This window comes from Rhineura floridana, chromosome 3, assembly GCF_030035675.1.
Source record: "Rhineura floridana isolate rRhiFlo1 chromosome 3, rRhiFlo1.hap2, whole genome shotgun sequence".
In the NCBI taxonomy this organism is placed as follows: domain Eukaryota; kingdom Metazoa; phylum Chordata; class Lepidosauria; order Squamata; family Rhineuridae; genus Rhineura; species Rhineura floridana.
In genome coordinates, this window is record NC_084482.1 from 192,823,984 (window position 1) to 192,850,459 (window position 26,476).

Genomic DNA, 26,476 nt, shown 5'->3' on the forward strand with positions numbered 1-26,476 from the left:
CCACATCATCAATTTTGTGCGTCAAGTTCTAAATTTGAACTATTTTGAATACTTGGGGTTAGGAGGCAGAAGCCTGTATTTTGGCATGTAAGCAGTATATAAATTAATAACATAATAAATAAATGCTTACCACTTCCTTGAATGATAGGACATTTCAGGGGCAGCTGCTACAGCCAGGGCAGCCAATGTGATGCCCTCCAGATGTTGCTGGACTACAGCTCCCATCATCCCTGACCATTGGCCACGCTGGTTGGGGCTGATGGAGAATTGGGGCCCAGCAACATCTGAAGGGCACCAAGTTGCAGAAGATTAGTGTAGGCAATACTGAGTTTGACACTATAAGACACTTTCCTATGAAAGATAGCATTAAATAAAACAAACATCAGATTATTTATGAATGAATTCTACACGTCTTTGGGTCTGACACAGAAACTCGAGGGAACCACCACTTACCTTCCTCCATTGTAAAAATCGTCCCATGTTCTTACCCTCTACTATTTTTTACACAATTACTCATCCAAATAAAGATCTGTCCTCTTATTCTCCAACTCCTAAGCTGTTAATGTAACATCCATGCACATGGTCTTTACCCGACCATGTCTTATCCACAGTGATGGGGCAAAAATTATCCTTTGCAAAGGACACACCATTTCTCTCTCAGTTAAGGTTGCACAGGAACCTCCCCCTAGTTTCAAAAGCTGTCTACAATTGATCAGTTCAGACTTCTGGGCAACAGCAACATGTCCCTCCCCCAGCAGCCCAGGAGCAGTGGACAGGAGGTTGTAGGAATGAGAGGGAAAAGGAGCAACCTCAACCACTTTTGATCTGACCCTGCCATGCCCAATGTTGGCATGTGGTCTCTGGCAGATTACACCTGAGAGAATGAAGTCCTTATTAGAAAAAAAAAATCCCCACTCTTGTTCTATAGATTTAACAGTTCTGCTCTTCATAGAATCATAGAATAGAATCATAGAATAGTAGAGTTGGAAGGGGCCTATAAGGCCATCGAGTCCAACCCCCTGCTCAATGCAGGAATCCAAATCAAAGCATTCCCGACAGATGGCTGTCCAGCTGCCTCTTGAATGCCTCCAGTGTCCGAGAGCCCACTACCTCTCTAGGTAATTGGTTTCATTGTCATATGGCTCTAACAGTTAGAAAGTTTTTCCTGATGTTCAGTTGAAATCTGGCTTCCATCAACTTGAGCTCATTATTCTGTGTCCTGCACTCTGGGACGATCGAGAAGAGATCCCGGCCCTCCTCTGTGTGACAATCTTTCATGTACTTGACGTGTGCTATCATATCTCCCCTGTCTTCTCTTCTCCAGGCTAAACAGGTCCAGTTCTTTCAGTCTCTCCTCATAGGGCTTTGTTTCCAGTCCCGATTATCTTTGTTGCCCTCCTCTGAACCTGTTGCAGTTTGTCTGCATCCTTCTTGAAGTGCGGAGACCAGAACTGGATGCAGTACTCAAGATGAGGCCTAACCAGTGCTCAATAGAGGGGAACTAATACTTCCTGCGATTTGGTAACTATACTTCTGTTAATGCAGCCAAATATAGCAGTTGCCTTTTTTGCAGCCACATCGCACTGTTGGCTCATATTCAGCTTGTGATCGACAATTCCAAGATCCTTCTCACATCTTGTATTGCTGAGCCAAGTATCTCTCATCTTATAACTGTGCACTAGGTTTTCCCCCTAAATGTAGAACTTTGCATTTATCCCTGTTGAATTTCATTCTGTTGTTTTCAGCCCAATGCTTCAGCCTATCAAGGTCCCTTTGAATTTTCTTTGTCTTCCATGGTATTAGCTGTGCCCCCCCCAACTTTGTATCATCTGCAAATCTGATAAGCATGTTCTGTACCTCCTCATCCAAGTCGTTAATAAAAATGTTGAAGAGCACTGGGCCCAGGACTGAGCCTTGTGGTAGGTACCCCACTCGTTACTTCCACCCAGTTTGAGAAGGAACCATTGATAAGCACTCTTTGAGTACGATTCTGGAGCCAACTGTGAATCCACCTGATAGTTGTTCCATCGAGCCCACATTTAGGTAGCTATATTATTATTATTATTACGATTAGAATTTATTACGGTCGTTCACCCAGCGGTCCCAGGCCGGGTTACAACAATTCTAAAACACATGATTAAAGCAGTTAAAAACAACCTAAAGGAATTGAAGACCAGGGTAAAGAGGTGCATTTTCAGCATTTGCTGAAAGTTGTACAGTGAAGTTGCCAGAAGCACCTCGGTGGGGAAGGAGTTCCACAGCTTAGGGGCCACCACAGAGAATGCCCTCTTGCAGGCCACCCTCCCACCCCAAGCTTCTCAGGGTAGCAGAACTACAAAAAGGGTTTCCATACATATGCCTCGAATAGATTTAAGGCTGTTTACAACTCTATGTAATTCCCTGAATTCTTAAAAAGGAAAAAAGTGCTACATTGGACAGCCAGTCCTCTGATAGTAAAACTGATTTTAATAAGGCCATCAGTTGTAGTTAATGGTTCAGCAATTTCACATTTAAGTCCTTTAAGAGTGCCCAGGAAAATGCCACAGGGTCCCCAAGGAATTACTTCTCTCTCTAGTTGACAAGAGTTCTTGGGAGACAGCAGTAGAAAAATGGTGCAATGATCCAGCATCTTTAGGTTGAAAGCCTGTATCAGAGATTTTAATCCCATTTCCCCACCCTGCACTGATTGTTCTTTTATGCAGCTATCAGACGTAGGCTTCTGATGTGTTTTTATCAATTTGTTGCTTTATTATACAATTCGTTGTTAGATAAATTTTAGCCAGGGGCAGAGAACCTCAGCCTGGGGGCCAAATGCAGCCCCCCAGCCCTCTCCAGTCGCATCTCCTCCCTAGCCATGCAACGTCTCCCAAAGCCACAGCCCTCATTAAACCTGCTTTGCAGCCTCCTTGAGTATTTGTCTGGCTGGACCGTGTCCTTGAACTCTGATAGTGCCTCTTGCCTGGATGATAAAGAGGTGTGTAAGATGACAGCGAGGTAAGATTTACGTTCATTGTTCCACCCACCACTGGCATGTGGCTGGCAGAAGTTTGCCCAGAAGGGAACGCGGCCCTCACACTTAAAAAGGTTCCCCAGCCATGCCTTTAATAAATGGGATTTTCATATTCTTCCTTCCAGATTACATTGTTTTGTAAGAATGTGTAAATTTTCTTTATGTAGCTATGTCTTTATCCTTCCACAGGAAGCTCTAATTAGTTTTGAACTTCTTTAGGACTCTGTATATAGGGCTTAAGTGTCTGAACCAAATTTTGGAAAGTAATACGCTGACACACTCCCCCAAAGCCTGGACTCTTAGCAATTCTAATACCCTTCTCCTTGCAAAACAAACAAAAAAGTCACATACACCTCACTGTGAAATAAAACAAGAGGTTTTTATTAATAACTTTACAAGCCACAACACAAGTATCTTGCACTAAGCTGTGGGCTGCCAGCCCACTCATGCTCAAGGGTTTGAAATACCCAAATCAGAGCTTCCTCGACTGTGTGGACACACATATACAAGCCAATCGTGCAACTCCAGACGTTACCATTACAAGGCAGAGGCAAGCTGAGCCCAATAAGACATCACTGGGAGGGGCTCATGAAGCCAATAACTAACCTGAGGTTCAACTGGAAATTGAACGCCCTAGAGCAGAGGCAGGGAACCCGTGGCCCTCCAGATGTTGTTGTGGTCCAACTTACATCACCTCCAGCCAGAATGGCCAACAGTCAGGGACGGTGGGTGTTGCAGTCCAGCATCATCTAGAGGGCCACAGGATCCCCATTCCTGCTGCAGAGGGACAGAGAGGATTTCTCCGTTAGGTTTAGAGGGCACTGGAATCCTGGTTCATTACATGTATTTTGTGCTCAAGTATATCCTAATCACATACATACACACACCTTTTGTAACAATTCCTCATCTCCTAACTCTGCTTCAGCTTTTGAAGGCAAACTCCAACTGTGGGTACTCTTATCGCGCCTCCCCCCCAAGTCAGTTAAGTTCAGTGATCAGCAGGGAGCAGTATCTCCTGTTACCACAGCCAAAACTCACTGGGGCTGGAGCAGAGGCCTTCCCACTCACCCCCCCCCGGCATTAAGAACTATCCCATTTGTGCTACGAAACCTCAGAAAGGTAAAAATGCCTCCTTTTCCCAGAAATAAGACCTGCAAGTGAAGGCACCACTCTTCACATGAAGCTATATTCCAATAGCACACCCATCCCCAACCTGGTGCCCTCTATATGTTTTCCTGGATGAGGCTGCTGGGAACTATAGTCCAAAGCATCTGGAGGTCACCAAGTTGGGGAAGGCTGCAATATAACAAGAAAAGCTGTACCAGCTTTCTAACAAAACTCAGAGCTCCAGCCCTTTAAGATGGATCTTGCACATACAAAGTAGTCAGAATTTCAGTGCTGACGTAATTCCTGCATCCACCCCTGCAACACCTCGCTTAATATATTTGTAAAGAGATGGGATTCCTCTGCAATGTAAAGTTGTTAAGAATCTGTTCTTTCTTTTTCCCAATCTGTTTCATTTTAGTTTCCTTTAGCCCAAACAGAGCTTTGCTATCTACAAGGGACAAACAATTGGGCTCTCCAAGCCAGGTCAGACAGCACCTCCTTTTCAAGGTGGTGGGACATTTTCAGTGATGAAATCTCTCAGGACTATGGGTGGTGATGGGGAAATTACATATACACATCTCCCCTTTTCATACGCTCTTGCCATCTGTTAACAGCTGTTTCTTTCCCCAATCTGAAGCTTCAGCACTATTCTTCCCCACCCCCTCCACATACGCACAAAACCCCCCAAATAAAACACTGCCTTTTCTCTAAGGCAATGCCAGCCAAACTAGGATCACACAGGCAGTGTGATGATGTCACACCATACTGTAGCCAATCAGATTTGCCTGCACTCAAAACAGGTAAACATGCAAGCTGCATTTTGCTGCTTCTTCCCAAAACATTGAGCAAAGAAGTGTGGATGTGTCTGAGCGTTTGTACATTTTTGGAGGAGTTTTACATTAAGAGTTCCCTCCCAGTCACATTTGGCTCAGCCACGTCTGCCCACATGTGACAAAGGCAAACTTTGGGCTACATCGGTCAGGAGAGGTGCCTTTCACTCAAATAATTCAAGTGACGTACTGGAAGACGTCCACCCATTGCACTGGAGGTCCAGTGCACACTGCGGTTGCTGCTTCTGCCTAGGGCAGCTCCCTGATTGTGGCAAATGCCGTCAGCCATTCTTCCCATTGCCCACAGGCAAGAGTCACAACACCTACTGTTCAACATGGCTACCGAGGGGCTTTGCGATGGCAGCCTGGGATTGCGTGGATCAACTGCCACAAGCAAAACCCAAATGGTAGCTACCTGCTATGAGCCGGGAGGCAGCACGCAACTGGCCCTTCACGTAAAAAAGTCATATTTAAGACCAGCTCGTCTAAGGGCGCTACCACACAGCTCTGCCTTCTGGAGCCGAGCCAGAACCTTTGTTCCAGCACTCCTTATCTTTGTCATTCAGATCTGCCAGCTGGCTGCAACCTTGACTGATTGACAAGGGCTGCGCATCCCACAGAGATGCCACCACCCTGAAAGTGAGCACTGGGGTGTTACTGCACACACCGAATAAGCTGCGGAAGGAGTAAGGGGGGGAAGAAGAGATGGTTTCTGTTGTCTATACATGCAAGAATGAATCCCTTCACAAAGAGGTCACTTCCCTCCACTGCCCATGTAGCAGACTTCTGCCACGTTGAACAGTGAATGATCGCCCTCTCATTCACACACATTTCTGACCAGCTCTGCCCACAGCCAATGCAAAGAGTGTGGCTTTTATTTTATTTTTTTGGCCAATCATCAGACTAGGTTGAAGCATCATCATCGTCTCAGATTTAAGCCCCATCCAAGGTTTGGGACTGCAGAAGGGAACAACTTCTTCATTTGCCTTCACCAAAGTTGTACTGCTCCAAAGCAGCTTCTTGACTTTCAGGAGGATCTTGCCTTTCCTTCATTACTGACACATCCCATCATGTTTTATTGAAGCCTAATATGAAATATCAATATTTCTGTGGGTTGGTGGTGTTTTTTTTGGGGGGGGGGGAGGTGTTTTTGAAAGCCGTTGCACGTTTCCTTCTGCTATTTCTGGTTGGGGATGATGTTGCTGGGATTTCTGTTCTTAGCTCCCCTCCCAGTTGAGAAGCCAAGATTTTTTTTTAAAAAAAACAACCCTCTACATATTTGAGGGCTAATCCTAGAGGGATGCCGGTCGGGTTGGGTTGGGAATTGGTTGTTTTGTCACTCCCAGTCCGTGGGAGGCCGAATGATGAGGGGAGCAGCGTTCTTGCGGCCGGCACGGATCCCTGGGTAGAAAAAAGGCCAAAGCTTTTCAGTGAAGGTGTCCGTAAACGTGTAGATATGGGAGCGATCTGTCACATTGTAGAAGGAAAGCTTGCCAGCCTCGTAGTCCAGGAAGACACCCACGCGCTTGGGTTTAATGGCAACATTGAGCGGGGTGAATGGGGTGGTGGTGGCTGCATACTTGTCCCCATTGAAGAGCCTCACCCGCCAATAGCCAGTCTCAGGCAGAGAGGTCGTCTCCCCTTTACGGCTTACTGAGTCATTACAGACTCCCAGAGCCCAGTGGGTCTTTTCGCCCACTTCCACCTCCCAGTAGTGGCGGCCCGAGGTGAAGCCTTCTGTCGCCAAGACACAAGGGTAGATGGTGAAGCGCCTTGGGCTGTCAGAAAGGTCTCGCAGGCGCTGCTCCACAAACTTGACACTCTTGCGGTCCTCCGAGAGCACTAAGTTGGGGTGTGCCGTCTCAGGGTCAAGGGTTAAATCTCCTGCAGGAAAAGGGAGAGAGGTTTGTCTGTGCTGTTCCCATCATCCCGATGGCTTTTCCCGACTGATTCAGAATGCATCCATTAAACACATCTCTCCCTCATGGTCATCCCTGACTCATTACCACTGCACTCGCTCATGGCAAATCTCTCCCTCCACAATAAAATTACTTTCAAATACAGGCAGGGAACCTGCAGTCCTCCAGATGTTGCTGGAATGCATCTCTCTAGACTCTTGGCCATGATAGCTGGAGTCCAACACTGCCTGGAGGGCAACAGGTTCCCCACAATTCTATTGGCTACCAACTTATTTACTGTGGTTATGCACGTGCAAGCAGCCTTCATCCCTACAGTGCTCTAACCAAGATTGTAATCGACATGAATTTTCTAGCAACTCGTGCCACTCCCACACTGGAGACCAATCCAAAAGTTATGAGTGGGGAGAGACCAAGAGAAAGAAGGGGGGAGATACTCCAGCCAGTTTCAACCCAGCCTTACTTATTCAAACACATCTCCACTGCCACTTCCTTAAAGTAGACCATCACAACTCCTTTGTCCAGCTCTCCATCACATGGCCTCAAATACCTCATACCTCTTTCATAGGGCTAGACAATACAAAAAACACTGGCCCAGTTCAGCACAGCTGAAAACAGCCCCTGGACTCTTATTGGGAATCCTGCTTTACTGAAAACTCCACAAAAGTTTTTTTTTCTTTTTATAAGCGCTACAGGGTTGAGCAGTAGTCCCCCAGCACCATCTTTTGGAATCTGAGCTCAATTTATCTGACCTCCAGAAATATAATTTCCCTTATTACTAACCTACACAGCCTATCGAAAGGATACCTTTGTGAGCTATATCAAAAGCTACTGGGAAGGCAAGGAGAATTGACACGATCACACTATCCTTCACCTTTTTTATTTAATTTTTTTCTAACTGACCCTTCATCACAAAGCAATTGCCAGGTTTTACAAAAATTAGTAAAACCACATCAAAAACGATAATAAAACAAGGACTCTTCTGACATTTTTTACTGTTGTACATATTTACAGTGTGGGATTTGCCACTTCAAGGAGAAGTCAAATGTAGAAAACAAAAACAATCTGAAAAAATTATTTTCAAGGCCGCTTGTGCTTCTCTGCATAGATTATCCATCAGACTGACTGAAGTAATTTCTGTGGCAATACCAGGCGTTAGATCAGATTTTAAAAATTAATTCCTGTCTGCTAGACGTTAAAAGCTAAAAAAAGGCAAGGCTTTAGCAAGCCAGCAATAAGTCATGCTCCTCCAAGTAACTTGTACACATCCCCAGCTGCATTAGCTGAAAGTTATCCATTGACAGGACTAGTCAATGCACTGGACAGATCCTTAGACTGAACTGCATAATCTGCAGCTTCCAAGCTGAGGAAGATCAGAGCAGTTTTATCCCCAAAGTGCTTAGCAAAGACAGAATATCCAAGGGTTCCTTTGCATTAGATTTTAACAAGCCTCAAGCCTGTGCATGCAATGGTGAAAGAGAAGCATTGTTTCTTCACCACCATCAACCCCACAGGGTATGCTTGATAACAGGCTTGTTACATAAGTTTGGTTGGATTCTGCCACCTGCTTCATCGCCCCAAGCTCCCTGGTAAACCAGAGTGCCAATGGTGGAAGAGGGTGCTTGGGAGAGATCATGCCTACTGCCCAAGTAATTTTAACATTATACTGGGTGATGATAGGTCTTTGATAGTAACATTGGTTTGCTGTGACTGCAACACTGCCTGCATACAATGGCAGTTCTGTATTCTCTTATGTCCTATCCTAACATTCTACATCACATCCTTTCTAATTAAGATTGCTCAAGGCTCAGCACAGACAGAAAATTCATCAATAGATTCTTGTGACTACAGTAAAGAAGCAACGCTGAGATTGTGAAAATCACTGCAGGGAAGCTGTGACTGCATTCACGAAGGGAGTGAGTCACCCATTTAACTTATCCATGCAAATCAGATTCCCAACACCAGAACAGGGCACACTGTGCAGGGCAGTTTCTGTCTAAAGGAGCAAGGTGGAACGGAACAACTGTCCCTAATATTATTCTTTATTACCATGCTTCTCTCTTATTGACATTAGTTAATATTTATAAGGAAGAGGACTCTTCTCGGCTTGCTGGACCAGGACTGATTAAACTTGGCATTGGAATCCTTACCCTGGTTTGACACACCTACACAGATAAAAGAGAAATCAATGCTTTACTAAGCTTTAGGCAAGGTAAGTATCAATAGAAATTAAGAGCTGCAATCTCTCCACAGACACCCACAATTTCACAGAACTGTTTAACTAGAGTGTAAAATGTGGCAGGCTTTTTGCATGCCACCTTGAGTTTGTTTAAAGATGCAGATATTATAAATAAAAGTATCTTATCAGAGTAGGTTTCTGATAAGATACTTTTATTTATAATATCTGCATCTTCAAACAAACTCAAGGTGGCATGCATGGTGTTTCCAGGAGGTCCCCCACTCAGGCACTGACCAGACGCAGTTCAGCTTTGCTTCTGTAACATTCCTGCGTGATGTCTCGTTTGACCATAGCCCTAGGGCCATACAGGTAAATATGTACCCAAAGATTTAAAAATCCCCCCTTCCCTCTCAGTAGCGCCAGTTGAGGCATTTCCTCCATCAAATTGGGAGACAGCAGATATAACTTGCTAAGTTTGACTCAGGGGAGGGGTGGGCAACCTATGGCCTAGGGCTGCAAGCAGCCCTCCGCCTAACTTTATGCCGCTCTCGATTTCAAAAGCCCTCTCCAGACAATCAGTCCAGACCTCTAGCACAATCAATCTGTCTTTTTCCCAGCAGTCTGCAAGGCAGGGAGGAAAAAGAGGTGTGTGTGTGTGAGAGAGAAGGGGTAGCGCTACCCACGTTGCCTCATTCAGCATGCAGTCTTCCAATTAGACCAATTATCAAATTCAAGACCAATTCTCTTCAAAGAGATGTGGTCTTTAACACAAAAAGGTTGCTCACCCCTGACTTAAGGGACTTCTCTCTCTCAAAAGATGCAGTAATGGTCATATTACCTTGTCTTAGGGATGCAATAGTGGTCACATTCAGCGACTCTATACCTCTGAATACCAGGCGCTGGGGACAAACTACAGGAGAGGGCCACTGCCTTCATGCTTTGCTTGCGAGCTCCCAGGAGTATTTGACTAACCACTGCAGCAGCCAGGATGGTGGACTAAATAAACAGGGGTCTAATCCAGCAAGGAAATCCTTGTAACAGGTACAGAGGATTTCTCAAAATGGCGGGAGTAAAAATTGAACATTTGAAATTTGGAAAAAAGTAAAGCTAATTAAAAATTATCAAATCTGTTTGGGATTGTAAGAATGCAGTAGCTATAAAATTAATTCTCGGGAAATGATCCTTATCTGTGGAATTTTGGAACTGTTGCCCTGGTCAACACAGATTATTTATTGTCTGTGATTTCATAGTATCTTAGGCTTTATAGGCCTTCTAAGGGTCACAGAACTAATTATCATGGACATTTTTAATTTAAACAACATTCTTGTTACCATTCATTTCTACTTTCTGCATATCTGAACAGAGATTTTATGATCTTGTAACATTTTCTAATTTGTCATAACATTTTCTTTGCATTTTTGTTTGTTTTTAAGGGAAGCACAACACTGCACTATTCAAGAATTGCAGGTATGTTGTCCTGTATGACTACTCTTCCTTCTTCTCCAGTTTCCAAACATTGCTCTTTGTACAGACCAGCCTTCCTCAACCTAGTGCCATCCAGATGTTTTAGACGTTCATTCCCATTAACACTGAGCATTGACCATACCGGATGGGCTTGACAGGAGTTGTTGTCCAATGCATCTGGAGGGCACCAGATTGGGGAAGGCTGATACAGACTGGTCCTCTCCTCCTATCAACATTTCTTTACCTGACACTAGCACCCTTCTCCCAGCCAAATTCTGCAACAGTCTGTTTCAGAGTTGTGGGTGTGTTGAGCAAAATTAAGCTCAATTGCTAATCTGCAGAATTCATTCTGAGTACAGTTTTCTTGGCATTGTGAATGAACACCCTGACCTGTGAGCAGGGGAGAAGAGTTTCCCCATTTCCCAGATCCTCCGTGCAAGGAAAAAATGCCTGGATGCAGCATGACGTAAAGTCACCTGTTAGCCTCTTGATGATTTTGCGCAGGACAAAGTACTGCCTGGGGAAGTTGCAGAAATTCTTTTCCAACTCAATGGAGACCAGATTCAGCTCTTTGGCTTGCACCTCTTCACATCTGGAAGTAAAGGAGAACAGTAGATTGGTTAGGGTAAGTCCATCGTTGGGGAACCTGTAGCCTTTCAGATGTTGTTGGACCCAATCTCCCAGCAGCCCGAGCCAGCATAGCCGATGGTCAGGGATGATGGGAGTTGGAGTCCATCTGGTGGGCCACATGTTCTCCATCCCTGGTATAGTCAGTTGCTTCCATGTGTCCCCCAATCATCTTTCATTTCAAGGCCAATATAAGGTCAGACCTCATATACATGTAAGCATGAAGGTAACGAATTCGATTGACAGGTTCCTCTCCATTCGTAATGAGTCTTTGAAGAATAAAAGCGCTGATCTAGGCCTAGCTTTCACTAATGGAAGTGAAGATAGGGTTAATTTTTCACTGATTCCCTCTCAACCTTGCAGTCTGCTATGCTGCCTCCCATCTTGTTCTGGAGGGTCCCCCAACTCTCTGGAGCAGATCTGCAGGGGGGACATGGGGCTGCAGCAGGGAGGGGGAAATGGTGGGGGGAAAGCACCTCTCTCCCTTTCAGTTACTGGGAACTGGGAGTGCCCATTCCATGAATAGAAGTCTGCTTATAGGATCTTAGGATCCAACCCTGTGTTTGGTTAAAATCAAAAATATCTGGTGAGGAAGGGCAGGGTTTTCCAGATGTTACAGTTACAATGTTCTGCATAGCTCAGTGCCCCACCCCAACATGGCCACTAGCCTAGATTTCTTTAAAAGCCACTTTCATGGAGGATAGGTCTACTAGTATTGATTAAGCTAAATGGAACCTCCATATTCAGAAGCAGTATACCTCTGAATAGCAGATGGGGGCAAACTGCCTGTGAGCTTCCCGGAGGCATCTAGCTGGCTGATGATAAAAACAGAATGTTGGACTAGATAAACAATGGCCTGACCCAGCAGGGATCTTCTTCATCCTTAATGAGAAATATGTACACAATCATTTCCTTAAGTGTCATAATTTATATATGTCGCAGAATTCAGATTTTCCATGTGCATAGTTTAGACATCCTCATTGCAGGATCCTATGGTTGTATCCAATGTTAATCATACTCACACTAAAGTTCTGCTCACATGATCTCGATCCAAACCACTGAAGTTAAGTTATACTAACTGGGAATAAGACTTGGCGTTAAAGGTAGCTTACTGAAGTAACAACAACAATTGCTTAACTGTAGCTTGGGAGACTCAATGCCACCCCTGCCCTAAGTATGAAGCCTCATTCATATATTCTTCATAAGTATTTTTACAACCACCCTTCAATCATATTCCTAGGGCAGTTTAAGAAAAGAATCAAACAATTAAAATACAAAAAAATTATAAGCTAAAGCCACAAAAATTATGAAAAGAAGCACAAGCGAGTCAGCAGGGTGAGAAGTACCTTAGAATCTCAAGAATTGTATTTTCTTTGTTTTCTTACATTTATATCCCATCTTCTTTCCATCATGGAAGCAAAGCTGCATATGTGTGGTTCCCAGCTGGTCAACCATCCAGGCACTGCCCAGACCTAGACCCGCTTAGCTTGAGGAGGCCAGTGGCCTCAGATACCTTAGGACCGCAGCTGGTGCCAAGAGACCAATAAGGTAGGCACCAGGCAACCTTCCTGGGAAGAGCTTTCCACAAATGTGGAGCTGATTGCTACCACCACACTGAAGGCTCTCTCTGTGGGATTCACCCACCTCATTTTAGATACTGGGAGCATTCACAGAAGGCCCTTTCTTGAAAACCTTAATGCAGATACATAAAGAGACAGGCAATAGTTGAAGTATCCTGGTCCTAAGCCATGAAATGCTTTAAACTAGGACTTTATGTATAAAGACAGCAAAAACACTTGTCCAATGAGTTTCTGACAAGGAGTGCCGCACAGGAAGCGGCAGTTCGACTACTGGGATGACCAAAGAGGGATTTGCTCCTTACCTTTCGAGGGTATTCTTCACATCCTGTATGAGGAGGACAAGAAGTAAAATTAATTAAGAGCCACGTGGTCCTGAAGGAACACAACCACTGGGTAAAAACTATCCATCCAGACAGGTAAAATGGGGAAGATCCCATCTGTGTCATCTTTAATCAAAGCAACCGACATTATACTGCTGTTTTAGCTCAAAAGCACAGGCAATAGTTAAAAAACCAACCAAGAAGAGTCAAATGCTGGACATTTTGCACAAACCAAATCATCTTCCAGCATGTCACTGCACTATCCAGAAATATCAGCTATATCCAGACCTACACGTGTGCAGGCATGGAGGACAGTGTCAGGATCTGGCCTATTCGGTCTCTACAAGGCACAGCCATCCTGATGACCATATACTAGATTTCATATTTGCATGGAGGCTACAAAAAGGAAGAGCCAAATTCATTCAGACCCTATCCACCAGAAGTACACAGATCATATCCAAAGGGCCTATGCGAATTGGGCTCTAGGCTTATGGCTCACAAGCCCTGTGCAAACACTGTCCAAAGTGCAAACATCAGGTGGGAGGCGGATGCATGTGGGGAGCAGAAATGGGCTGGCACAAGACTGGCATTCAACCAAACATAGGATCTCAATGTCTGCGTGGGTCTAAAACATTCCTCTTTAACAACTCATTATCAAGACGTTGTACAATTATGCAATCAGGAATTGTGAAATAAAACAAAAGTTATGTTCACCCAGCCCTGTTCTACTCCCATCTCAGAGTTCAGTCAACATTTGCTTCACTTTCCTTAACTTATTTTTTTGTCTATATTATCACTGAAGAATGAGATGCTCCCAGCAGCATTTGTTCAGAGGCAGAAGTACACCCCCCCGCAGGGAGACTCAGATTCACACCTCACCTTGAGCATCTCCATGCCTGACTGCAGGCACTTCTCTTCAATCTCTGTGATGAGGCTGGTGAGGGAGGCTCGCTGCTCGGACAGTTCAGTCACGTTGTCCTTCAGCTTCTGCAGAATCTCCTTCTCCTCGTTCTCCAGGCGCCGCATCAGCACTTCCTGCTCCTCCTCCAGGAACAGATGCAGCTCCTCAAACTCTCTGATGATGAGATGGCGGCGCTCCTCGACTTTCCGCTGCATTTGGGGGGGGGGAGAGAAAAGGCTCAGAGGATATCAGAACTCCCTGAGGTCAACCCAAGGAAGGCAAGGGGCTGCAGGCTCAGAATTGGCAGACAGAAAGAACTTTGTCACATATAGCACTGTAACTGTGGTGTGATGGGTTAGGGCGCAGGAGCAGGACATGAACCATGGAGACCCAAGTTTAAGACCCTGCTCAGCTGTGACTCTCACTGAGTGACCTTGGGACAGTCACCCTCTCTCAGCCTAGCCTGCTGTAGCAAAAGGAAGTGTCTTGTGACACCTTAAATACTAATTTCGTGGATTCAAGTCCATCAGATGAATGATGATTATTTGATGAGGTGGATTCTGGTCTATGAAAGCTTATGCCATAATAAATGTGGGGTGCCACAAGACTCTATTGTTTTTGTCCAACAGGCTAATACAGACACCCCTCTGGAAACTGGAACAATCGGATGTTACAGAATTTTTGTGACAATAGAGAAATTCTACTGTGCACCACCCTGAACTCCCTGGAGAAGTGGTATAGGGTATGACAATCAAGTAATTTTTTGCATAATGGGATTTCCTACCACAAGTGATGCTGACGGCCTTCATTTCAACAGCACTTTAAAAAGAATTCATATAGGCCAAGTCTATCAACACGATTAACCATTTTAGCTGAACGGAACCTCAGAAGCAGTATATCTCTGAATAGCAAATGCTGGGGACAAACCCCAACAGGGAAAGGTCTGGGAAACCTCCCTGTCCTGCTTGTGGAAGTCCTAACAACACTGATGCTGAGACAGCATATTGTTTGCTGCCACCTTTTTACAGTGGCATGAATTTGCTGTAATTTTGTTTTATACTTTAGTATATTTGTATGGTTTTAAAGGCAGTTGTCCTGGCCTCCATTAGGAGGAACGGAGGGGGTATAAATAGAACAAAAAAACGTGGTTGCCCACTATTTTAAATAGCATGGACTTTAATGCAATTCAGTAAGACAAATCCTTGTGTTCTCTCACCCACTTGCAAAAGCTGCTTCTTAGCTGTTATCACATGCACTGTACTTTTCAAATTGCGTGAAGTTTTTTTTGGGGGGGGGGTTGCAAAGCAAATGTGCTAAAATTAAAAAGGAATTAAAAGCGATAAAGCAGTAAAGAACATTCAGAACTACAATGAAGGAAAAAGAGCACAGAACTGGACTTGTCCAGAAAGAGATGATTCTGGCACATTACAGTTTCCCTTTGTGCCACTGTGTTGTTCCCTTATATAATAGTTTCATTCTGACATAAAAGTAACAGAAGATATTTTCTTAAACTATTCTGATTCTGTCATTGTGGGACCAGCGGGGCATTCCTTCCCTCTTCCCCACCACCTCCAATGAGAAGCAGCACACAGCTTGATGAATTTACTGTAAATTCCAGATGCTCTTTATCAGTTTAGGCTGCAATCCAATGCATGCCTACTTAGAAGTAAGGTCCACTGGGTTCAATGGGTCCCAGGTAAATATATATTGGACTGCAGCCTAAGCCTCCAAATATTTGTTTTTTGAAATCATTTTGATTTTTAACTTTAATTTCATGAAGTGAGTTTTATTAATTTGAAAGCAGCTCTTGGGCCAAAGGAGATTAGCTGCCAGTGGACTAAGTTCCAATTTCAAATCAATCATACATATAAATAAAAGTTAATCTGAGCTGCAACTCATACTCCGTGAGCTGACAGCCCCATTCAGGACTTTGCTTGAAATGCATATGGAGCAAAAAGAGGGAGAGGACAAATGCCACCTGCACTTCAGACCTCCCCTTGTTGAACCTTGCCCTTATCAGGGTGCCCTATGGCAAGCAGGTGGATTCCGAGCATGTTCACCCAAATACACTTAGAATTCACTTCCAAATCTTTGCTCTCAGTGTGAGAAGGTCTGAAGTGCCGCCAGCATGCAAGGATGGTGGGGGTGGGGCTTGCATGTGTGTCCCTGCCCCTTCCCACGTTTGAGTCCGTATGCATTCCAACAAACCCTTGAACAAGGCTAAGGCCGCTGCAGCACTTGCTTTAGGAGGAGATACCAGGTGACAGAGACACAACCCAGAGCATTCGCCACCTACCTTGAGCTCCCCAGGCTTCTTCTCCTCTCGGGCTTTGCAGTGGCCAATCTCCTGCAGCTTCCGTTCGAGCGGCTCCAGGCACTTCTGCAGCTTTTCCTGCTTGAAAGAGGAGGTGGCACAACTGAGAGCTAGCACAGGCTGAGTAGTTCAGAGGACGAGTCAAGGACATCAGAACCACCATGCTAGTCCAGCTCCTTCCTTCTCACAGTGGCCAGCAAAATGCCTCTATGATGCCCCCAAGCTGAAAGTGAAATTGACAGCCCTCTTCCAGCGACTAGAGTGAAGTGGCACGCCGCCTCTGTACACAGATTCTAGACAGCCACCACAACTAACAGCCAGTGACAGGAGCAAACACTGCCTTGAGTAGTATAAGGACTGTAGATACATAAAATGAAATGAGCTGGAAACTCCTTGTTCAAATCCCATCTCAGTGATGGATGTACCAGATGGCCTTTTGCAAAAAGTGATGGCCATCACCCAATCTGCACTATGGAGATAACAATGCTGTCCTACTCTCAAGGAAAGAGGGCACAGACAGTGGTAGAGATCAGCACAGCACATGTCTTGTTTCTGTTATTTGGGCTGATTGCAGGTGTTGCCACCACTCATCATCATGCTCAGAGCAGGGCTGTGGAGTCGGAGTCATGGAGTCGGAAGCAATTTTGGGTGGAGACAGAAGCAATTTTCGGTGGAGACGGAATTGGCAGAAATGTACTCACTCCGACTTCAAAATAAAATTAATATTTTATTAATATTAATACATTAATATACATTTGCCATTTATGAAGGAGTCAGAGTTGGAGTCAGACAGTAGAAAAATTAATATACATTTGCAATTTATGAAGGAGTCGGAGTCAGACAGTAGAAAAATAGAGGAGTCGGAGTTGAAGGTTTGACATACTGACTCCACAGCCCTGGCTCAGAGGCACATGTTATCAAATTCTTCCAAGCTACATAGGAAGTAGTTTGGACTGTGAAAGACCAATCCAAATTGTGTTTGCATTTTTACAAATTTGTAGGGCAGTCCAATATCTCAGAGAGGAGGTCAGGTCTCCTGCTCCCCTGATGCATTCACTATAGCTGCCCAATTTCCCTGCTTTTTAGATAGAAATATCTGTTGGCTATTTGTATGTTCTTAAACCACAAGGTGTTTTTTTTTGGCCTATTAGTGAATAGTATGCTGGAGGAAGGAGTGGCTGGCTGGATACCCTAATAAATAAATAAATAAACAAACCAAAAATTTGTTGCAAGTCCCACTTGTACTTCCTTATTTCCAACCAAATTGTGCTCACTCTGTGCAAGTTCATCTGCTATTGTGACAGCAAAAAAGGGCAGAAATTACTGCCCCTAATGGGCAGAAATATATCAAATTCATGTATCACACTGCTGGACCTATTGGGTTTTCCAGCTCAGCCCCTTTCTTTTTTTAAAAAAAATTGATCCCAACTGGGTCCCATCCCCACTCTACCTTGCACTCCAGGGAGGCATCATCCAGCGACACGACTGTATGAGAGCGATGTTCATGGGAGATCTCGCACACTAAGCAAACAGCTTCCTGGTCATCCTTGCAGAAGAGGCGGAGGACTTCATGGTGCTTTTCACACAAGTTCTCATCCCGTACCTTCCGCTTATTCGTGACTTGCAGCTGCTTGGCTATCTCTACCATGTTGCCCAGCTGCCGGTTGGGCTTCAGTGTGCGGTGGCGGAATGTCTTGCGGCAGACAGGGCAGGGGAAATCCCGGTTCAGATCTTCCCACCAGCGGGTGATGCATATACGGCAGAAGTTGTGACCGCAGTCAATGATCACAGGGTCTTTTAGATACTCCAGACAGACGGAGCAACTGGCTTCCACCTGCAGGTTCTCCAGAGGGTTTGTAGTGGCCATGGCTCTTGAAAGGCAGGGGAAAAACACTAGTGTCAGGACCAAAAGCATGGTGGTATAGTCCAACTTTTCCCAACAAATGTGCGCTTCTTCATAAAGACACCAAAGTTACATCGTATGTAGATTATTACAAAGCAATCATTTTCAGATATTGAGGCATGTGATCAAGCATATTTTATTTAGTTATCTATCAAAAAATATATATACCGCTTGAATATAAAGACCTCTAAGCCGTTTACAAAAGACATTAAAATTATCAATATAACAGTTAAAAACAAGCAATTAACATATTTGAAACAATTAAAACATCCACTAACTAAAAAGATGAAAACAGATCAACATCTATGTATCTAGAAAGATTTGCCTAAAGATTTGCCAGAAAAGTTGTAAGCAGGCGCTAAAAGGAATACAGCAAAGGCGCATGCCTGATGTCAATAGGCAGGGAGTTCCAAAGAGTAGATGCTGCCACAGTAAAATAACAATTTCTCACATGTGTGGAACAGGTATTACATGGCACCTGTAACAGTGCCTATTTTGTGGGGCAAAGTGCTCAAGGGGGCACATATGGGGCAAGGCATCTTGCAAGTGAACTGGTCCCAAGCTGTTAAGGGCTTTATATACCAGTAGTAATGCCTTGGACTTGGCCTGGTAACAATTTGGCAACCAGTGTAGATCTCTGAGCAGAGGGGTTACATGCTGACATGTTCTCACCCCGTCAGCAATCTGGCTGCAGCATTCTGTACTAACTGCAGTTTCTGGGTCAAGTGCAAGGGAAGACCCACATACATTGCATTGCAATAATCCAGTCTTGAAGTCACACAGATAATTGAAATAAAGGGTTGTATCCAATGCTAGTCCCGCTCAGAAAAAAACCCACTGAAATTAATGGAGCTATGTTAGTCATGTTCTTACATCCTGTCCATGTAGTTGGGGGTTGTTGTATCATAACAGCCCCATTATTGTCTCTGAATCTTTAACTCTGTGCTCTAATCCAGTTCCCAGTAAACAATAAGAAGCAAATCAGTCATGGAATGAAACAATGTTCCATTCTCTGGACAAGGAAATTAGATGTACTCACTCTGCAGTGCTGATCTTCTAAGAGAGATCACTTTAAAATGCCTACACATATAAAGATGACAGCTGGGGAGCAGATCCGCACAAGCTTAGCAAGGGATGTACATCTTGCAAGATTTCGGCAGGCAGCAGCTGAGAAGACAAGAGCAGGATGGTACACATCTTAAACACACCAGTACAAATGAGGGAACAAATATTTTCTCAAAAATGACACACAGGCTAATTCAGAGTCTCCAGAAACAGATATGAATAGGTCTTCATCTTCTCTCCTTACCAGGCCAGGAAAGATTAAAATATAACTCTATGAAATAGATTAGTTTCAGTAATGGTGATTTGTTTAAGGCAGAAAAAGCCAATGTGGTGCTCTACAGACATTGTTGGAGTCCAACTCCCATCAGCCCCAGCCAGCATGGTCAATGCTGAAGGATGACGGGAGTTACAGTGTCACGGATATTAAATAGAAAAATGAAAATATGAATTGAAATCATTATTCTAGCAATATCATCCACTCTATTTGACTCATGCTGTAGCCTCACTTAGAAACTCACTGTACTTTTCACCTCTGAACTCTTTGCCTACCTTAGCCTTAACCTTAAATGCTTAGCACAAGACTTGCCCATCTGCATATCTTTAGCATCTCTATTTTTTGAAAGAATTAAGAGTAAAGAAATAATTTAAGGAGAAGGAACCTTAATTAAGTCTAACACTACTAGTATTGCTTGCTAACACAGCATGATGCACACTAGTAAAAATAACCTTAGAACTTCAAGGCACTTATATTGAGGGTCACTGGTAGGAAACTAAAAATGACCTCAAGTCAAGCGTTTTGTTTTGAAACATAGTGGAAACCCATTGTTTAAGTAATGACGACATGCAGGTGATAAACTGGACTTCAGGAAGTTCATTATTTAAGAGGAATTACAAGAAAAGAGTGCTAAGTTCAAACAGGTATTATAATCAGGGAAGAGACCTGAAAACTAAGCAAACGTTGGCCTTAAGTCATATCCTTAAACTCAAGCAGTCTATTGTGGAAAAATTAGTTCCAAGTTAGATGTTACCTTGAAACCTATAAAAAAACATAAATATAGAGGGAATTTAGAAGGCCGGCAAGTTCCCAACCAAACCTCCTGACTCTTCATCAACACATACTCTGGTTGAAAAAGACTTTATTCTGCAAGACACCTGATTAAAAAAAAAAGGTAACACTAATACCATCCCTGGAACATACAGCAGGCAGGGGTACTTCTTTTATGGGTAATTTTCACACATTCTGGTAAACACAAATAATTTATGGTTTCTGAAGTGCAAGAACCTAACTATAAGAAACAACTGGAGCAGTAGTCCAACATCTGGAGGGCACCAAGTTGGCAACCCCTGGTCTAAGGCAACCCAATCAACAATCACTGAGACAGAATGGGACTGTTTTCCATGTTCACATCTAACCTATGCACTACTTTACAGCAACTAACTAACCAATCAAAAAAGTGTCCATTCTCAACATTACAACAGTTTCAGTGTGCCCTATATTTGTCTATGCACTTCAGAGCCCTTCAAGGCAGGCAATGCCAATCTACCTACCCTGACCTTGAGTCATCTGGAGGTGATCAATCAGCAGGTGCATTTTCTTCTCTGGACAGGGCTTTGAATAGTAAAAAATTATCCATCGGGAGCTGGTTGGGGCATGATCCAACATCACAGATAGACAGATAAGTGATGGCTGTTGATCTCCTCCAACTCGTAAACACCAAGGTATCTTGCAAAAGAGTTGTCTTGCACTTGCATTTATGCTTTGGCATTCAAACTTTCCCTTGGCAGGTCAAAAGAAAAAGTATTATTAAAAAGCAATTGAAGTAAGTTATAGCACATTTCAAGGGTTCAAAGTACTTCAAATATATTATCCAATAACCCTAACAACATTCTGTAAGGTAAATTAGTATTATTAATGACCCCATACCGTAGATGAGGTGTGAGGTGGAAAAAATACTGGCTTGCCTAGGGGAATTTATATCTCACACAAGATTTGAATTAGAGACTTTCTGGCCTCTTACAACTCTTACCCACCATGCTACACAAACTCTCTAGAAATTCCTGACCACTATTAGGACATTTCTAGCCAAGCAGTTTACAGTAATAAAGGCACAGTTTCTACTCAATTGTTGCACGGTATTTCAATGTCTTTATTCAATATGTGCTTTGGTTCCACTAATATTACTTTTTGCAGCACACAAACCACAATAAATTATTGTTTGGAAAGAATAGATTATTGCTGGGAAAGTGCAATATTTCCTCCAGTCGTCTGGAATGCCACATGGAAGGTGGTTGCATATGTATCATGGTCATTTATCGGATAATGCCTGTGATATGGCTCATAAAGAATGGTAAACATCTGCCCTCCATGCTGCACCCTAACACAAGCACTCATGTCTACAAAGAGGGGGTTCACGAGACTAGCTTCAGGACAGAGTAGAGAAACTCCTCACCAGTTTCTTTGCCTCAAGGCTGATCAAAGTCCAGTTTTTTGTTTTAAAAAATGGCTCCCCTGTACCCCTGGCATGGAAGGACAATGATTACTGTACTCTACTTTCAGCAGAGGACAGATGAGATAGTGGTTGCAATGGCAAATATGGGGGTAGGGGCAAAGTGATGAGGACAGCAGGGTCTTCCCTTTCTCTGGAATTTCATCACTCCTCTCTCCATGGTATCTCCCATGAAATCTATCTTGTTCCTTCCTTGTAAGCAGCAATGGTTGTCATGCCACACTGTGGCTTTAGTGGACAGGAAGGCTCCACTGCCTGGAGATCATGGGTTTGGCCTTACAGGCCCCTTCCAACTCTATAATTCTATCCTTTGCTCCCTTTTTGCAGGGGTAGCACAAGTGTGTGTCAGTTTTAATTCACTTGGCACTCCTTTTGCAGCTTAACCAGTTCTACTCTTGTATGCTGCAGCACATAAAATCTAGTCCTCCCCCCAAAAAAATTAGAGGGAGAACAGCAGCAAAGTGATTTTCCTTGCCACACAGCTATCTCATATCCATCATGGGGGCCTGGATAGTGTGTTTACTGCCTTGGAACCAGAACCATTTTGCAAAGGCTAAAAAGCAACAGTAGCAGTTTTAACTAGCAGCTTAGTTAACAAGGAAAGAGTAGCCCCTTTCTGGTTAGTGAGTCATTACGAACACATTTATATAGTGCTTTTTTCTTAGCACTCAAAACACTTTACATTGATCTCCAACCATCTTTACAACAGCGCTAGCAAGTAGGCCAGTATTATTCTCATATGGCACCAAGGGGGAGGGGCTGAGAGACCACCCAATGGACTGCTGCTCAGCTTACCCCGAGAAGTGCGCAATACTACACACCAGCTCTAACAGAGGAGGTGAGGCAGCAGTGATGATGATGACTAAAGGTAGGTCTGAAACAAAACTGCAATCTAGAACATAATGGATAGGAGTTCCTGGAAGGGATTCTGAGGATAAACTGCTGCAGCCACTACAGTGCCCATAGAAAAGAAGGCTACCATGCTAGAAGAGGCAGGGTTTCAAACTGGCTGCGTGGAATGAACCCTTTGGGAGTCCAGGGAGGCTGAGGAAGAAAGAGGGTCTTCTTGAGGCGTGGAGGGTATACAATAAAGGCAGACCTGCAAGATAGAATATTCTGGGGAGAGTGTTTTGAAGAGCTTAACAGGGGTAATTACAGGAGGCCCTAAAAATCCGCCTTCACGCAGCAGGGAGGCAATATAGCAGGCCCTTCCTTCCTCCTTTCACACTCACCTTCCTCCCTCCCACCCCTTGCCCCGGCCCGTTCCCCGGCGTCCGGGCGACGATTAAAGGGAAACCACACGACCTCCGCCTCCTCCGGTTCCAGCCACCCTCCCTTAAACCCCTCAACCAACGCCTCCACAGGAAGCGGCTCCGGCGTCACCGGAAGTGGCCCTCCTAGCATCACAGAGACCATAGAGTTATCAAAGGTTGCTTGGGTGAGGGAAATCGCTGTTATTCTTAGACTTGTTCTTGATAGACTTGATAGACCGACACATACAAAAAGTTAACTTCCGGGCTCATTATTTTAAAGTCTTCCGGGACGGAAGTGAGGATGCCCCAATAGAAAAAAAAGGAGGAATCCAGGAATCAGCCGTAGCTGGCAATTGGACAGTAACCTGCCCGCCTAGAAATACAAGCTAGCCATAAAGGCAAAAGTGTTCCATGGTCTTTCCAAACTCGGTTCTTATTTTGTGAGGGTTTCATTTTTATTTTTAAGTTTTTAAACGTTTAAAAGCCGAACAGGTCTGCATTCTAGGCAAGGGGAGCACAAGTATTTGCGATCAACCGAGTACTGGCTTTGAGTCTGAGGGAGGAAATTGACGGGGTTGATTTTGGCTGCAGTCTCAACGCCACTACAATGTTAACAGGTCGCGCAGGGCGGCCGTGAGCCACTCTCAGCCACAGCTTGGGCAACTTGCAAAATGAGGTTAGAGAGCTATATCGGCATTAGCTTCCCCCAGGCACCTGGTTGGCCACTGTGAGAACAGGATGCTGGACTAGATGGGCCACTGGCCTGATCCAGCAGGCTCTTCTTATGTTCTTATGAGCTGAAGATGGTGTAAAAACATGTTCCTTCCTCTCCCAGTGTTATCCTCACAACGGCGTGTGGTAGGTTAGGCTGATTGACAGTGACTTGGCCCAAGGTCACCCAGTGAGATTCATAGCCGAGCAGGGATTTGAACCCTGATCGCCCAGGTCCTAATCTAGCACACTCACTGCTATTACCACACTAGCCCACACATGGCAACTTAACAATGTATAAATATCTGAAAAAACTAAATAAAGTTGCATCCACGTCATGCAATTAAAGCAGATGTAGTTTAAGGGTGCTGAGAATTGTTCTGTGAGGGGTAAAGTACATTTCCCAGGATTCTTTGGGAGAAGCCATGTGCTTTTAATGTGCACATTTTCCACATGAAATAAGATCCAAATTGGAAAGAGCACAAAGAGCTATCTTTTGCTGCTACCTTATGTTATTGATGAGATAGTGCCTAATTACATTGAAATCATGGATTTCTTCATTTTCTATGGGCAGTTTTCACTTTATGAAGTTCTGGTCCATACTCATATATATTCTCTTCCGAAGTGAGAGCTGTCTATAGAAATCAGTGGGAAAACTTTGCACACACACCCTGTGCAAACAGGAATTCTTGCTCTTTTAAAGCAAAGTCTTATTTCATGTGACGTATTTAATGTTTTTGAGTTTTAATTATTTCAAGACAATGGGTGTTTTAAATGGGTGGTTTTGGCTGAAAAACTATGCCAGTCTCCGCTCCTGATCTGCAATATTTACTATAGTGTACACTGCAGGGCTGTTGTAAGTCACTCTCTCATTCACAGCACTCACAATCTGCAGTGTGGGAGTAAGGGTGCCAGAGTGCCCTGCAAAGTTGTTCCATGTTTCTCTCTCACTCAAACCCTCAACCTGCAGAAGGGGTATAATATTATTAGACTATATTGCAGTGTTATTATAAATTACTCTGTCAAACTCAGTCTGACCCCCAGTCTCTAATATTAACTTTGGACTACATTGTTAGGCCATCACAAGCTATTCTGTCCCAGCCATAGCCCCATCAAACATGCCATATGGGTATAATGAGCAGTGCTTGCACTAGCATAGCTATCTTTTTAAATGTTGAAAACCTAAAAATAAAATAAATGCATACATATGCAAATTTATATAAAATAGTGTTCTTCTAAAATCAATATATAAGCTAGATGTGTTTCAACTGTATAGTTTTCAGTGGCAGAAAACATCGAAGGGCGTCAATGTGAGCATGAGCCAGAGGATATAGTCCTGTTTGTAATATATTGCAACAAAATTTCTTTTACCGATTAGAATATGTAGACTTGTAGTCCTAATTGCAGCAATGGATTTTTTCTTCAAACTATCATTGGTTACTTTTGCTGAGGCTGATGGGAGTTGTAGTTCAGCAACATCTGGAGGGCCAAAGGTTCCCCAGTCCTGTGTTCGGGGAAATGACTATTCACAGAAACTCCAAGACCGGAGGAGAGAAACATATGTCATCTAAAGTGACCAAAATTAAAATAGTACTGACGACATTTGCCCATCAGTTGCATTTTTCTCCACAGCCCCACCACAAAAAACAAGTTGATCTCTCCAGGGTGGGTGGTGTTTTATGATGTGGAGGAAAAGAAAGCAGAGTGCCCACAGATTAGAAGTCAGTTTCAGTCTCTCCATGCCAAAAGATAACCCAAGGAGTACAGCGTTGGCTTGGGGACTCGGCAGCTGAGCATGGCTCAGTTTGGGCTACTTGCATCCTGTGTTTACCTCAAAGCAGGAGGTAAGTCCCACTAACAAGAACTAAAGAAAGGTATGCCACCAGTCTCTGTGCAGGTATTCCACACCAATACCAGAACTGCCACTTTTCTTTTAAAAAAATGATAAATCCCCAGACTGTATTTTGTCTACATTTATTACAGTTTAAACCAGGGGTGGGGAACCTGTGGTCCTCCAGATGTGGTCGGACTACAACTCCCATAATCTTAGACCATTGGCCATGCTGGCTGGGATTGATGGGAGAATCCCAACATCTGCACTGAGTGCCAGAGGGTCTTTAGCCAGAACTGAAACCTAGCCAACTACTGGTAAACATACTCTGATGATGAAAAACCAAACTCTGTGCAGATAAAAATTTAGCACACTGTGGAGAATGTCAGCTAGATTCCCCCCCCCAATATTCTAGTTCCCAGATCTACTTTGATTCTGAGGGCTGTTCTTAATGGTATTTTCTATACTTGTGTAGGGACACTTGAGTGCCCCTAGATATGCTCTCATTAATTGTATAGTGAGTGGATAGTGTGGACTCCAGCTCCCATCAGCCCCCAACCAGCATGGCCAGTGGTCAGGGATGATGGTCATTGTAGTCCAGAAAAATCTAGAGGGCCACAGGTTAGCAACTTCTCGTTGTTGTTGTTGTTATGTGCCTTTGAGTCGATTACGAGTTATGGCAACCCTATGAATCAGTGACCTCCAAAAGCATCTGTCATGAGCCACCCTGTTCAGATCTTGTAAGTTCAGGTCTGTGGCTTCCTTTATGGAATCAATCCGTCTCTTGTTCGGCCTTCCTCTTTTTCTACTCCCTGTTGTTTTCCCCAGCATTATTGTATTTTCTAGTGAATCATGTCTTCTCAGTATGTGTCCAAAGTATGATAACCTCAGTTTCATCATTTTAGCTTCTAGTGACAGTTCTGGTTTAATTTGTTCTAACACCCAATTCTTTCTCTTT

At 44.0% G+C, this 26,476-nt stretch overlaps 1 protein-coding gene across 10 annotated transcripts; it reads right to left on the minus strand.

Moving 5' to 3' along the window:
* Nucleotides 1-3,368: 3,368 nt before the first annotated feature.
* On the minus strand, nucleotides 3,369-23,127 carry TRIM39 (tripartite motif containing 39). 10 transcript variants are annotated; one of them, XM_061619068.1, is made up of 11 exons: nucleotides 22,956-23,127; nucleotides 20,765-20,993; nucleotides 19,191-19,318; nucleotides 17,699-18,119; nucleotides 16,231-16,329; nucleotides 13,913-14,143; nucleotides 13,016-13,038; nucleotides 11,892-11,948; nucleotides 10,983-11,098; nucleotides 9,014-9,028; nucleotides 3,369-6,831 (listed from the first exon to the last, which is right to left on the minus strand). In XM_061619068.1, exons 4-11 carry the CDS (start codon nucleotides 18,113-18,115, stop codon nucleotides 6,284-6,286), a joined length of 1,506 nt encoding a protein of 501 aa, XP_061475052.1. In that variant the 5' UTR covers nucleotides 18,116-18,119; nucleotides 19,191-19,318; nucleotides 20,765-20,993; nucleotides 22,956-23,127; the 3' UTR covers nucleotides 3,369-6,283. The 10 variants fall into 10 exon arrangements, with proteins under 10 accessions (XP_061475052.1, XP_061475054.1, XP_061475055.1 ...); XM_061619070.1 differs by lacking the exon at nucleotides 22,956-23,127 and adding an exon at nucleotides 22,703-22,948; XM_061619071.1 differs by lacking the exon at nucleotides 22,956-23,127 and adding an exon at nucleotides 22,519-22,948 and having other exon boundaries at nucleotides 20,771-20,993.
* Between the last annotated feature and the right edge of the window lie 3,349 nt (nucleotides 23,128-26,476).